Source organism: Epinephelus moara, chromosome 10 (genome assembly GCF_006386435.1).
Source record: "Epinephelus moara isolate mb chromosome 10, YSFRI_EMoa_1.0, whole genome shotgun sequence".
Classification (NCBI taxonomy): domain Eukaryota; kingdom Metazoa; phylum Chordata; class Actinopteri; order Perciformes; family Serranidae; genus Epinephelus; species Epinephelus moara.
The window spans coordinates 39116339-39131522 of NC_065515.1; the positions used below are offsets into that span (position 1 = coordinate 39116339).

At 40.4% G+C, this 15184-nt stretch overlaps 1 protein-coding gene across 1 annotated transcript in view; it reads left to right on the forward strand.

Annotated features, from left to right (window-relative positions):
• The window catches only part of zc3h3 (zinc finger CCCH-type containing 3), a 100725-nt gene extending 91002 nt beyond the window's left edge, over nucleotides 1-9723 (forward strand). Inside the window, exons 10-12 of the mRNA XM_050054370.1 lie at nucleotides 2737-2897; nucleotides 2986-3143; nucleotides 9144-9723. Coding sequence (XP_049910327.1) covers nucleotides 2737-2897; nucleotides 2986-3143; nucleotides 9144-9175 — 351 coding nt within the window. The 3' untranslated portion in view covers nucleotides 9176-9723. The remainder of the gene's footprint in view (nucleotides 1-2736; nucleotides 2898-2985; nucleotides 3144-9143) is intronic.
• The last annotated feature ends 5461 nt before the right edge of the window (nucleotides 9724-15184 follow it).

Sequence of the window (15184 nt, forward strand, 5' to 3'; positions counted from 1 at the left end):
TGATCATTTTGGTGCTGGGCTACCCAGAGCTTTACATCTGTCTAACGGACGAAGATCAGCTCTGCACTCATGATTTCAAGTAAATAAGCGTGCAGCACCTGACCTTGCGTTTTCCAGGCAGTTAAAAACGCGGCATGTGTACGGCCCCTAAAGGATATATCCTTCCATAGAGAATGCAGTAATATTTGCAGGTTTGCAGTAGGGCTGCACAATTAATCAAATATTAATCCCAATCACAACTTTGGCTACCCACAATTAAATGAGTACAATCAACTGCAATAGTAACATTTTAAATGTGTGCTCCGCTTGTAGAAAACTTTGCTGCATATCAAATTAGGCACTTCCTAAACTAACAGCCAGCCTTCCCTTTTGAAGAGCTGTCATACCAATATGCACGCACCCTACAGCGGCAGCCTGTGGAGAAACTTTTGAAAATGATTTGTTCATCAACATTCATTTTGAATTGTTTGGAAGTATTGTTTGGGATTCAGGAAAGAACAAATCAATTGCCAAGGGTGTATTAGACGTGTCTTTGCCACAAAGCAACAGAACTAACTAAATAAATCACCTGAAAAAAAACACCACAATCTGCAGTACGATGAATGCATAAAGGCCGAGAAGAATAACGTCCTTAATGTTACCTTTTATTATCTCAATGAATCCCGCCTTCATCCAGTGTCAAATCAGACATTCTCACCGTATTTATCCAGCTCCCAAAGATGGAATAACGAATGCAAGATTGCATTTGGCAAAAGATATGTCCAGCAAACATTGTTTTAATTTTCTAGCATTCTGTAGCGGCATACTACTTATTTTTACCTGGCCTATATTTTTGATACAGTTTAATTTATATTTGGCTTCTCAGAGATGCACTAAACTCTGATGAAGAAGAACCTTATTTAGAGTCAAAGATTTGTGAATTAGCCATAATGTAGCATAAAGTGAAAGTGAAAACAGTGCTCTGTTGATTTAATATCAGATAAAAAGTTTTGGTACGATTTTATTTTAATTTTGCTTCAAGAAGATGCGCTGTGAATAAGGACCGGTTTTATTTTGAGGCAAAGATTTGTACATAAACATGAATATAGCACGAGATGGAAGTGAAAACAGAACTCTATTTACTTAAATGTGATTTTAATTTTGACCATTATCTTGCAGGCCTAGTCTGCAGCCACAGCTATGATCAGAGAGTGCTCAAAGTGTCAGGATGGTGAGGGTGATTGGTCAGGCAGTTTACCTGCTGATAGGAAATGCTCAGTTTAATACACCTCAGAAGCTGTAAAGTGAAATTATAAGCAAAAGTCAGGATTGCAGTCATCATCAGCTGATATTGGCTATAAAATGAAATATCAGCATTGTCCAACATGCTGATAATATCAGTACATCATTGGCATCAGCAAATATCGGCTTTAATATGAAATGCATATTGGCATGTCAGATATCAGCAAAAAATCCAATATTGTCCATCTCTAAGAAAAACATGGTGTTACAGCCCTAAAATCATGCATAACAATTCATAACTTTAAGAAAATGTACACAGCACAATGAAAACAATAAGTACGTATATGTACGTATATGAGTGTATTTCTCGGTCCTGTGTGGAGCTGGCGGGTGATGTCAGATACCAAATATAAAAAGATGAACGTTACTGACACCAGCAGCAGATCTGATTTGTTGAACGAAATGTTGTGTCAAAACCGCAGCCCTATAAGATGATCCAAAGAAACATTTGACAGCGAGCTGACCCTGGGTCGCCCTGGCACCCAGGGGTGCAGGAACATGGGTGTGAGGGCGATGAGAGGGGCTCTGGTGGCAGCGAGTCAGGACTGCTGGGCTCCAGAGAACGTCAACCAAGAGTCCATTGCATTCATGGAAAATCGATCTCAAGTCCCTCTCCCCACAGACACACACACACACACCCCCGATACACACTCTATTTCTAGACCCAATCTGCTCCCTGGTCCCGCACTCCTCACCCCTCCACACACACGGACGAACACACTCTTCGCAGCCTGCACCCCAGAGTGAATATAATTAGCTTTTCTGACAGGTGGGAGGGATCGGATCTCGTGGAGAATGAAGCTACCAATTTACACCCGTATTACACTGTCATACACACTCAGTTGCAAACATGCATGTGAAAGCTCGCTCTCTCATGCACAATGCTCCCCAGAATGACGCTAACTGTGACCCACTTGCTCAACTTGCATGTTAAAGGAGAGGGTGACGAAAAGGGTGTTTCTTAAAAGTAGTAGCTTACAACAGAGTGGATGGAATAACAGAAGAAAATATCAAGTACCTAGTCAGAATATTTCCTCCCTTTCCCTTTGCTTATTTGAAATGCTGTCACACAAGTTCTGACCTTGTTTGTGGTGAAATTATCAGAGCACTAATGAAGCCAGAAAACTTTCATCTCTTTGAGGAAAAACAAAGAACATTATCTATTCTAGAGCTTCCCATAAGGTTTAAACATGTTTAGATCTTTGACTTTAAAAGGCGCTAGATCCATCATTTTAATTGTGAAACCAATTTTGAGTTTCTTTTGTATTTTTTGACAGAGCTATGATCATGATCATTTTGCTCTGTTGTTTGCACCTGGACCTGTAAACAGCCTCATAGCTCTCAGCAGTTATAAAGACCATGAAAGCAGCCATTGACTTGCAGCCTTAAATTTCTTTGTATTAGCTGATACAAATAAAACCTGTGGTTTTGTGTCTCTATTCCTCTAACTATCAGTGCAAGAAGAAACACACTCTGGTGTGTCCAGACTTCTCTAAGACGGGATCCTGCCCTCGAGGAGCCCGCTGCAAGCTGCAGCACCGCCAACCAGCCAAAAGAAGCACCAGCAGCACCTCCACCCCAGCCAAGAGAGCCCGAACCAAGGAGCCCTCAAAGAGGTCAAGGAGGCAGATTGTACAGAGCTCAATCATTGTACTAGTTTACCATCCTTTAACGTTGTGTTTAATATTTGTTTCTGTCCTCTAGGCCCCGCCTGTCTGTCGTCATGCCGCAGGACTCTCAGGCAGCTCCAAGGATGCCCACCAAAGGTCCTTTGGAACTCCCATCCTACATCTCCCTCTCCAGCTCCCCAGAGGAGGCAGACACACCAGACACACTGCCAGCTGAGACCTCACAGGTTAAAGGTATGAAAATACACGACTTAACAAACCTAGAGCACCTCAGAGTGTCTCACAGTGTACACAGGAGTACACAGTGTTCCAGTTTTATGAGAAAAATAACAAACGTTTAAATTTTTGTGCAGTCTGTTCTGTCTGATTTTGCAAACCTCCTAGTTCAACTTTGGCATACTGAACGTACCATGGTTGTTCAAACACTTTATCTTTGCTTGAGGGATTATTACTGACATCAGGAAAGCCATTAACTTTCCTGTCACTTCTAAATAAGAGGTTTAGATAATCTGGTAAATCTGTGGTTTGTTTTAGAGTTGTTCCAATACTGATGGCAGTAAAAGCAATGCCTCCAATACTGCCTAAAATGCTGGAGCAGGTATCAGTGTACATGCAAGTCTATGCACCGATCTGATACTAAGGAATTTATTGATAAACTTTAAAGTAGTTTCCTATATGGGTTAAAAAGGAAGTTTTCCCAGAAATCAGTTCTTCTTTGTCGCTTTTAAACAGTAACCTACACAGCAAGTTGGGCTGGCAACAGCTGTTTTAGAGCGACAAAGAAAAACTGATTTCCAGCAAATAGTTTAATGTCAGCCATTAGCAACATGTCAGATTAGATAATAAAAGAAAGCTCCACGGCATTCATTTTCTGTATGTCCATGTTTTGTATAGGATTTTACCTGAGCAATGCCATACAGCAACAATAGCAATCATTTCACATCCATACAGGGTTAGTTTTTTTCATTCTTTTATTTCTTTATTTCTTTATTTAAAATGGTTTTGGAACATCTGTAGTTTGTTTACAACTTGTCTTGCAATTCTGCCCTTGTTGGACCCCACATCTCCATCTCCATCTCCAGCTCTGGAAAGTAAAATGTTTTTATTAACAGGAATTATGGGAAAAAATTATATCTAAGTTATCAAAAAAACACAATGTTCCTTAAGAGGACTAACTGCACTTTACTTAGTGTAAAAGTAAAAGTGCTGACTGTCAGACATATTGTGCAGAGATGTTTTGTGGAAGGATCATGTTTGTCATGAAAGCCACAGGATCATTCCTGAGTTCACGCGAACGGGGGAGTGGTGATTGGTCTGAGCTGCAGACAGATAATGATGATCAGAGCTGGGCTGCAGAGTGCCATGATGCTCAGGGGAGGAGTAATAATGCTCAGAGGACAGAGGTAATAATATTTAGGTTTTGAGCTGGACGGAGGCACAGCTGAGCTCTCTGTTGACAGACGTGACAGATAGAGGATTAGGAGAGAGGCTGCCTCCCCCATCCTCCTCCTCCTCCCACCAGGCTCGACCATCCACCTGCCCCTGCCTGCTGGACACACACACACACGCATGCTGGCTGGCATTGCAAAGCAACACTTAATCCCTTTCACCTGTGGTCAACCTGTTTTAACGGGCACCACTTTACGAAACTTTTTCAGATTTTCTCTCTCTATTGACTAAATTTACAAAAAAAAAATGTTATTTTACTGTATTTTATCATGTGTTTCACCTGATACTCACATACTGATTGTGAATCATTGGCTGATTAACAGTCAAAATATATCAATTTATACAATTGCTTATAATAAATCACAATTTGTCATGTCATGCCTTTAAGAAATGTCCTTAAATAAACACAGTTTTGTCCCGAGGTCACTCCAGGGATTGGGGTACTCTTAAGGGTTTGTTTTTTCCATGAATATAGACGAATTCGGCGAGGGATTTGTGTATGCCGCCATCTTGCGGCGGCGCCATTGCTGCGGTGACGTGTCAGTCATCAATTCATGATGCTGTCATTGTGAACTGACTCTCTACAATGACAGCATCATGTATAGCTGGATTGATGATGTTAGACAGTGGCCTCTGGTAACTGATGAAGGTATCTTAAATGAGTACCGATATTAATATAGAAATTAATCATTTGTTTGAGCGACAAGCAGGAAAGATTAGAGTAATAGGGAGATAATAGACTGTATCATTAAACACTGTGTAATATAACGTTAGCATACGTTACGTGTGCTGACGTTAGCAAGCTAGCAGCGTGACATTTAATCATTAAGGACAGGCTACATGACTAAAAACAACAACAACACGTGTTTGTGTTTTGTTTTAGGGATTCAAGAATATTTTATTGATCGCCTGGCCTCCGATGACCAGAAAAACGGCAATTACAGGTCTCTGATTGAGGGTCAAAATTACCTGAGCTCCGGATGGGTCAGGCAAATTTTACACTGCCTTTTAGACGACCATCACATCATATTAAAGGCGATCAATATTGATCGCCTTCAATGTGATGTGATGGTCACGTAGCCTGTCCTTAATGATTAAATGTCACGCTGCTAGCTTGCTAACGTCAGCACACGTAACGTATGCTAACGTTATATTACACAGTGTTTAATGATACAGTCTATTATCTCCCTATTACTTTAATCTTTCCTGCCTGTCGCTCAAACAAATGATTAATTTCTATATTAATATCGGTACTCATTTAAGATACCTTCGTCATTTACCAGAGGCCACTGTCTAACATCATCAATCCAGCTATTCATGATGCTGTCATTGTAGAGAGTCAGTTCACAATGACAGCATCATGAATTGATGACTGACACATGTCACCGCAGCAATGGCGCCGCCGCAAGATGGCGGCATACACAAATCGCTCGCCGAATTCGTCTATAAAACTCTTTATAAACAGACATCGCGCTATAGAGAAATCCCATCTACATGCTGCTAGGGATGTCCCGATCCGATATTCGGATCGGTATCAGCCGCCGATATTAGCAAAAAACATGCATCAGCATCGGATGCCGATCCAAGAACTCCGATCCAGTTTTTCATGGAATCCAGATTCCGATCCAGGTTTTCCGGCCAGCCCAGCACTCTGTGATTCAAGCAGTCCATTCCAGTGATCCGCTCCAGCACTTACTATCAATCCACCAGGCCAGCATGCAGACACACAGGAAACAGCAGCACCAGGCTGGCACTGACACTACAAAAATAACTGAAAAGGAAAGGCTGCATTGTTTGTTAAATGTCAACAATGTCTTGTGGTGTTAATCTATTTTTTATTTATTAGGGGGCCAAAGCACAAGTGTGTGGAGTCTTGCTGCTATTTTAATTTCAATGTTAGACATTTTAAAGATTTCTTGTGTTGATTTATTTTCTATTTATTAAGGGGCCAACGCAGCCAAAACAAACCAGCTATATTTTTTATTTAATGTTAATGTTCAAGTTTAAAGTTTGTTTATTTAACCCTGTTAACAATAAACAGGTCAGTTTCTCATACCAACTGTTGTGGATCATTCCAACTAACCTGATTAAGTAGTTGTTCTTGTTAGAGTAATATTGCTTGATCAAACCTTTTCTAACAACAAAAAACAACTGACTGACAACAAAATAAGTGAATATGTATAATACGCGCTTAGATCAGATCGGTATCGCCTTTGCATGTTTACACAGAACATCATGCCACTCCTGTGTGTGATTTTAGATAGCATACCAGCATCGCGGAATCAAAAGAGGCGTGAGGGACGTGACGTGTAACACAACAGCCTCGGCCTCTAGAGTGACATTTAACATGTGTCAGCAGCGTATAAACAACAACAATGGCATTAACATGGCAATAACATTCAGTGTCACGTCACTGTTATATTGCAGTTGATCTTGTCCTCTGCTCGGAGGATAAAGAGCTCAGGGACATCATTGTTTTCTAATTTGCAGTAGTTTTTGGCTGCTGATCTTCTTCTTTGAGTTAGCTGCTAACTGCTAACAGCTACTTTTTAAATCTCCCATGGTGGGTCACACACATAACACAATGCCAAAACGTCACACCCGTGCTGCCCATGGTTTAGTCCTGCCGGCAGTCCTATTACAGACATCCTTTAAGCGCTCTGTTACTACTTCCATCCCCGGCTCAGAGGTGAGACAAATCTGTCCCCCCATTCTTCAGTTGTACTAAACGGCGAGGCTTGACCAGGCAGTGTAAAAGGGGCTTAAGACTACATTTTATCTTGGCTAAAGAGATGGCAGAGGTGTTTTTATTGACGAACAAAATGAAAATGTCCCACGAGACTTAAACTGCTGAGAGACAACAAATTTGTGTCAGCTGTATCTGCTTGGATGGAAAAGCTGGACATGGATCATCAAACTCATCTTAACTGCCAAACTGTTGTTCCAGTCAGTCTTAGCTGATGTTTCCAGAGTAAATCTGTTTATTTTGTAAATAATACTGTAGTGTCTCAATGTTTTATTATTGAGTTAACAAACCCAGGGTTTCCCAAACCTCATCCGTTTCTAAATAAATAAATAACAAAGACAAAATTAGAGTTTGTTAGAAACTATTCTGCTCACTGTTACTTTATTGTTCTTATGTAATCCTCCTCCTCTGTCATGGTTTATATTTACTCCCCTCTGCTTGGAAATGAATAGGACCTTTGACCTGACCTCAGTCATCTTGACCTCTGACCTTCTCCACTCACATGTAGTACACGCAGCCTACATTTCTACTAACATTGTCACAGTAGATGTTTTTTTAAGTTTACTCATCAGTTTCCATTTGTTTTTTCTTCTTTTATGTATTTAAGTGCGTGTGTTTCAGCCTACTGTGTAGCCTATATCCAGCAAGTATGGGAGGATGTCTTTCGTTTCTTCACAGCAGCTGGTGTCTCCTAGTAGGGTTCCCTCACATCCTGTAAAACCTGGGCAATTATAGACTTTCCAGGACAGGAAAACACTTCTTTTGTGAAAGTTAGGCGTTAAATTGTGAACTTATTTTCATGTTTTTGTATATTGCTTTGTGTGTAAATGTACAACATACAGGTTTCCAGGAGCAAACATCCAAACTAAGACCTAGTATAGTACAATAGAGCAGCAATGGTTAATTGATTAATCAGTGATTAAAGTATTAATAATCACGTATTAAATTATTTGCAAACTAATTTGATAATCAATTTATCAGTTTAAGGATTTTTTTTTTAAAAATCAGATTGTGAAAATCAGAAAAAAAATCTGATTCAGCTTCTTAAAAGTGAATATTTTCTGGTTTCTTTACTCCCCTATGACAGTGAAGTGAATATCTTTAGGTTGCGGACAAATCAAGACATTAGAGGACATCATTTTAGGCCTTAGGAAACACTGCTCAACATTTGTCACTATATCCACCACCATTGACAACATGATGTCTGTCGCCAGCTTTTTGTGGAAATACTTCAAAAGATTGAACGATAAAGATGCAAAGTGTGTGCTCTGTGAATGAGTAATCAAACGTGCCAGAAGTTTAACAGAAGGTGCACTGCAACATTTTGAATCTAAGCAAAACAAAATTCCAAGTGAAAGTCCACCAAAGTGTGCCAGAACGCTGGATTCCTACTTTAGAGAAACACTTCTCTGGGCCAAGTACCAGCAGAGATGACAGCATAAGACAGATTTATATTCAACAGTATGACATGATGCACCTTTCTCTGGTTATTGTGCGTCTGCTCACAGGACAGAAAAATATTAATACCTAATATGTACGTAAGAAGCAGCACGCAGTTTTTCTTTGTTTAGTTAGCATGTTCTCCCTGTGATACATGCTCACAAACACACACACATGATCATTTTGCCGTCCCTCCACCCACTCTGTCCGCTTGGTTTGTGCTCTTAAGTATTACTAATGACACTCCGGTCCTTCAGCAACACACTGCACCGCCCAGAGCCTCATTAAAGGTGGAACTCAGCCAAACAAGCTCCTCTTCACTTTGCATAAATTAGCTCAGACGCAATGTATCACTGCCAGACTGCGACCTCACACACACACTTATATACACACACCTTCATTCATCCCTGTTGTCCTGTTCTCTTCCTCATTTACTCATCAGCTGAGATGTCATCACTCAGCGTTTCAGCAGGATTCAACACACAGAGGATCAGAGGCAGTTACACATGAGTGAACACACACACACACCTTGTCGTTTTGTCATTTCATTTCTGCCAATACTCTTCTTTTCATTTTAATTTCCTGTTTTTCTTCAGCAGAGAAAAAACTGCAGATCAAGCCTCGGCTGTGAGACTACAGAGACCAGCAGCACCAGAGGTGAAAAGCACCCCTCGATGAATTCTGTGCTCCAGGTTTGTCCTGACAGGTGTCCCCTCCCTTTGAATTTCTTCACTCAGGGCCTGAAAGTTTTATTGAATATGATCTATAAACCTGTCGCATATCTCACATATCAATTTGGGTGTTTACAGTGCAGATTTTTACTCATCAGGTTTTGTAAATTTTAAACTGGCAAATAAAATATCAGCTCTTACTGTGTGTTGTTTCACAGACTCTTTTTGACATGTGAAGTCAGCGCTGTGAGAGTGTTTATAGGCTGTGAGTGTGTTTCTGTTTGGGAGCGGCGTCACATGACCCGAGTGTGTTTGTGAGAGTTTTCATTTGGAAGGTGGTGACAGAAGCAGCAGTGCCCCTCACTTTAAAAGCCTGGACGACGGGACACATGAGTGGACGGTGACTTCATTCTCACCATGCTGAGAGTGTGTGTGCGTGTGATTTGAGGAAATTCATACATACGCAGAGATTAGTGTCTTTTTTACTCTGTATCAAAAACAACAAAGTGACATACACACACATCGCTCTTGGTTTTTTTGTGTTTTATCCTTTTGACATAATTGTATAAAGATGTGATGCCTCCTGGAGAGGCAGTGCATATATTATTTATATGTATGTATATATGCCATTCTTTCTATATGTGGTGTCAATATAAAAAAATGTAATGAATCCAATATAGTATATTTAAAAACACATATTCTCTCCTTTGCTTCCAGTCACCCTTAGCCCCAATTCGGATAGTAGTAACATTACAAAGGGAGGTATTTTAACTCATTATTACAGACAGCACTTAAACATGGATGCATAAAGAGAACTGGATACAGTGTTGGAGGTGAGGTCCAATTCATCCCTATAAAGGTTGCTCAATACCACATCAAGCCCTAAAAATTTTACTTGGGGGTATAATTTTACCCAGATCTTCCACGTTCATGGGCCCAAAGAGCAAGTGCACCAGCATTTATTTTAAGCCCACCTCCCAACCACTTGATCTCAGGCTTACTCTCATCAACGAAGGTAGGAAAATAACTCTGGATTCAGCTGTAAATTCTAGCTAAGAATAAGTTTTAGGACATACAGATTTTAACAATTTAAAGGTCCAGTGTGTTGGAATAAGGGGGATATACTGTCAGAGATGGAATATAATATTCACAACTATCTACTACTATTATCACCTATAACTAAGAATTGTGTTTCCATTATCTTAGGATGAGCTGTTTATATCTACATACAGGGTGGGTCTTCTCCCACGGAGTCCACCATGTTGTTCTACAGTAGCCCAAAACGGAAAAACCAAACGCTGGCTCTAGAAAGGCCCATTAGCATTTTTGCATTAGCCACCTTAGTTCTACATACTCAGCAGTTTCAGTTGGTTGCAATCTGCAACCTCACTACTAGATGCTACTAAATCCTGCACACTGGATCTTAAAGTATTTGTACTGTGAAGTTGATGTACCTCAAAAAATGACTCTCTTTAACAATGCTGGTCTTTGGGAAAAATACTTTTTGGGCCTCACAGAGTCAAGTTACTAACCTGGAAGATGTAATTTCATGGTTTGGGGACTGTGTCAAATTGGCTTCAAGCCTGGTGCTGTTCCTGGGGGCTTGTTTTTTAACCATCACAAAATTACAGAGTATGGTCTGTAATAGACATGGACAGTCTGCAGGACTGTCCACAGATCATACCAGTATCTACCTGTAGCTGACATTACAGCAGCACATTTGATGGGCTCTTGCTGTCCTGATGGGGCAGCTGTGGCTCAGAGGTAGAGCGGGTCGGCGGTTTGATTCCCAGCTCCTCCAGTCCGCATGTCGTAGTAACCTTGGACAAGATACTGAACCCCAAGTTGTTCCCAAGCGAGGTCCCTGGGAAAAAAAATTAAAAAAAACTGTAACCCTATGGGGGTCAGGTTGACCAGTGCAAGCTGCATTGGTTTATTTGTCCTTTGTGTAACCAGAAATGTCCCATTAAGATACATAATCTCTTCTGTCAGTGAGTCGTGTTCAAATGGGCAACAAAATTCAAATACAAGTAGAAAAGGGGACAGATAACATCACCAAAAAACATGTCAAAACACAACAACCAAACACACAGGAATCAGGGGCTTAAAACAATCTTGGCAAATTACTGCACTTTTTAAAAGCAATAACACTTAACTGGAAAAAACTATGTTTAAAATACTTGTAAACATGTCAAGAGGGTAAAGTTTTCAAGTTACGTATACTTTGCTTGCCTGATATCAGACAGAACTGTCAACTCGTCACTCATTCCAAGATAAAATCACTGACAACTGCATTTAATGTTAAAATCACCCCATGTCCCCTAAAGAAATAAATCCAGTCTGAATGGGTCTTGGCACATCAGTTGCCTTCCTAAAACTGGCATTTTTCCCAACACTCTTCAGTGTGGGTACCTTTTGAAAACACCTGTTGTGTCAGCTAACTTATTGGCATATATCAGTTTGTCACCTGTTAACCCACATTGCCCTAATATGATTTACTCTTGTCCCATAGATATAACAAAAAAAAAAAGAAACAGGGATGAAACATGTCAATTGCCATGTTTGTTAATGTGATGTAACCCAAAATCTACTATTTAGTCTTTAGCGAGTTTACTGTTTTTATAATTAAGCATGGAAGTTCATTCTTGAGTTTGAAAACTAACTCAAGGTCAATTTACTAGGTTTCCTGTTGTGTTGGTGTTTAACTGTTGAGACTAATCTCACCATTCTCTTTGACATGACATCTTAAAAGATATATTCACATCACATGAACTTGGCTTTAGAACTTTACCTTAATGCCTCTCCACACTTACCTCTATCCTGCCTTTTCTCTTTCTCATTTCCCTGTCATTTATATCTCTTCATCTCTGTTTGTGCTGATAGACATGGCTGTCAGTGTAGAGTGGGACAGAGAGGATGCTGAGACGGGTAACTCATCCACTGCTCTGCAGAGTTCAGAGCTCTGCTAATAAAACTATTAATACACGCTCTCTGTGTGTGTGTGTGTGTGTGTGTGTGTGTGAGAGAGAGAGAGAGAGTGTGTAGCCTCATATTTGCAGCATTACCACGCTATTTAACTGAGGCGTTGTCACAGAGACAAACAAGCAGCGTTACACTCAGGGGAGCAACATGACATTAATACACAGCTAAGAGGACACAATACACACACACAGAAACCTATATCCCTCCATGTTAATAAGATAAGAGCCCCTGACAGATTAGAGAAACAGTCTGTGTGTGCATGAGACCTCTGTGGTTTCTCAGTGTTATGCCCATGTTAGTGTATAGAAATTTGAAAACACAGTTTATGCGTCAGTCTGGGGTCAGTCCATGTTAAAAGTTGAACATGTACAGTGGCCAGTCAAAGTTTGGGCACCCCTGGTTAAAAGTTTGTTTACTGTGAATAGTTAAGCAAGTAAGATATGAACTGATCTCCGAAAGGCATGAAGTTAAAGATGAAACATGCTTTTCAACATTTTAAACAGGATCAGTGTGTTATTTTTGTTTTGTACAATTTTAGAATGCAAAGGTTTGGGCACCCCAAGACATTTGAGCTCTCAGACAACTTTTACCAGGGTCTCAGACCTTAATTAGCTTGTTAGGGCTCTGGCTTGTTCACAATAACCATTAGGAAGTGACAGGTGATACAAATTTCAAAGCGTCATAAATACTCTGACTTCTGAAACCTTGTCCCAACAATCAGCAGCCATGGGCTCCTCTAAACAGCTGCCTAACACTCTGAAAACTAAAGTACCTGATGCCCACAAAGCAGGAGGAGACTGTAGGAAGATACTGAAGTGTTTTCAGGAAGCTGTTTCCTCAGTACGTAATGTAATTAAGAAATAGCAGTTAACAGGAACTGTGGAGGTCAAGTTGAGGTCTGGAAGACCAAGAAAACTTTCTGAGAGAGCTGCTCATAGTATTGTTAGAAAGGCAAATCCAAACAACCCTTTGACTGCAAAAGACCTGCAGAAAGATTTATCAGAGCGGTGGTGCACTGTTCTACTGTGAAGCGACACCTGTACAAATATGACCTTCATGGAAGAGGCATCAGAGGAAAACCTTTCCTGTTTCCTCACCAGAAATTCAGCGACAGAAGTTTGCCAAGGAACATCTAAACCAGCCTGATGCTTTTAAAAACAAGTCTTGTGGACTGATGAAGTTAAAATAGAACTTTTTGGAGGCAATGAGCAAAGATGTGTTTGGAGAAAAAAGGATGCAGAATTTCATAAAAAGAACACCTGTCCAACTGTGAAACACAGGGGTGGTTCGATCATGCTTTGGGCAGTGCATGCAAGATAGCCCAAGAATCTCACAGAGCTAGAAGCCCTTTGCAGGAAGAATGGGTGAAAATCCCCCAAACAAGAACTGAAAGACTCTGAGCTGGTTACAAAAAGTGTTTAGAGGCAGTGATAATTGCCAAAGGGGGCGCTACTGAGCACAGACCAGTCAGGTTGCCCAGACTTTTGCTTCAGGCCCTTTTTCCTTATTTGTTACTTTAAAACTCTACATGATTGAAATTAAAAAGTTACCGTGCTTGAAATACTGAAGAAAAATTTTGACCACGGTGCACCCTGGCTATATATATATATATATACACATTTTTGACATTCATAGGAAAACGCAAAAACAATGAACTAAGTTTAATTTCTTTATCTTTCTTCTCTTTCAATCAGCAAACAAGAAATAGTTCTATAATGGCCACCTGTTTAGTGTTTCTGTACATAAACTTTATGTATAGAATTTATAAACAATTTCAGGAGGACTTTTGGGAGAAACTATGTACTGTAACCATTTCTTGATGAACAACAGCGAGTTGCCAGATACAGTCTGTGAAATTTTGGTTGTGGTCTCTGTTCAGGCACGATGGTACCAAACCTGGTGACATCGCTATGACGACGTGCCTTAATGAAGCTGCACACAATCACTGCACACAGCTGATTTTCGTTTCCACGGATTGTAATTTTTGCACATCTGGTGTTCATGGCGTAGCGTTAGAGGTGGTGGTAGGTGTATTTTCTCCCTTTTGACAGAGCTAGCTGTTTCCCTGTCTTCCTGTCTATATGCTAAGCCCATCTAACTCATAAAGCAGCCTCAGCTCTGTACTAAACGCACAGACATGAGATTGATAATACTGTCAATCTTTCATCAGACATTTATTAGCCAGGAATTAGTCAGCACAGAATGGTCTAGAGTCTAGAACTGAGTGGGGGACAGAAATGGGGGTAGTCCTCATTAGGAATTTGTGGAAACATGAATATTTACTGGTGCTCAGCAAGTGACATAATCTGATATGATTTAAAGTAAGCTGCAGCATTTTACTCCTATTTAAATAAAGGATGTGTCACTACTTAAAAGTGAAAGTAAACAAGATGTATCCCAGTGAATCAGCATTGTGTAACAAATGTAAGAATCAATTTTATTTTCCAATTTATTTACCAACGTGGACTGTATCCAACAATCACTTGCAAGCATGAGACGGTAATTCTAGTTTACAGTGCTTTAGGAAGTATCCAGTCTCACTGGCTTTTTACAAAGCTGATATCAAAGAATAAATGTTTTGTGTTTGAACCTGATGACAAACAGAAGACAGAGATCAATCGGTTGATAATTGTGCACCAACTTGGAAAACTTAACTTCATATACAGATTTTCACGTATGTCAGTTGAATACATTTAGTCAGGATGGATATTTGATTTGTGTGTGTGTGTGTGTGTGTGTGTGTGTGCGTGTGTGTGTGTGACTGTTCGACTCGATTTTCTCTCAGATGTATTGACAGCAGCGAGCGGAGATGGAGAGCTCGACATGTTTCTCAGAAAAGGCAGGAGACAGGGAGCCATCACTCTTCTCTTCTCACTACACGTTTTTTTTCCCCCCTCCTTCCTCCTCCTCCTCCTCACCCACGTTGCTCCTCTCCTGCACTGAAGACGTAAGTGCCTTAGACAGATGTCTGCTGCCTCTTGTCTAAA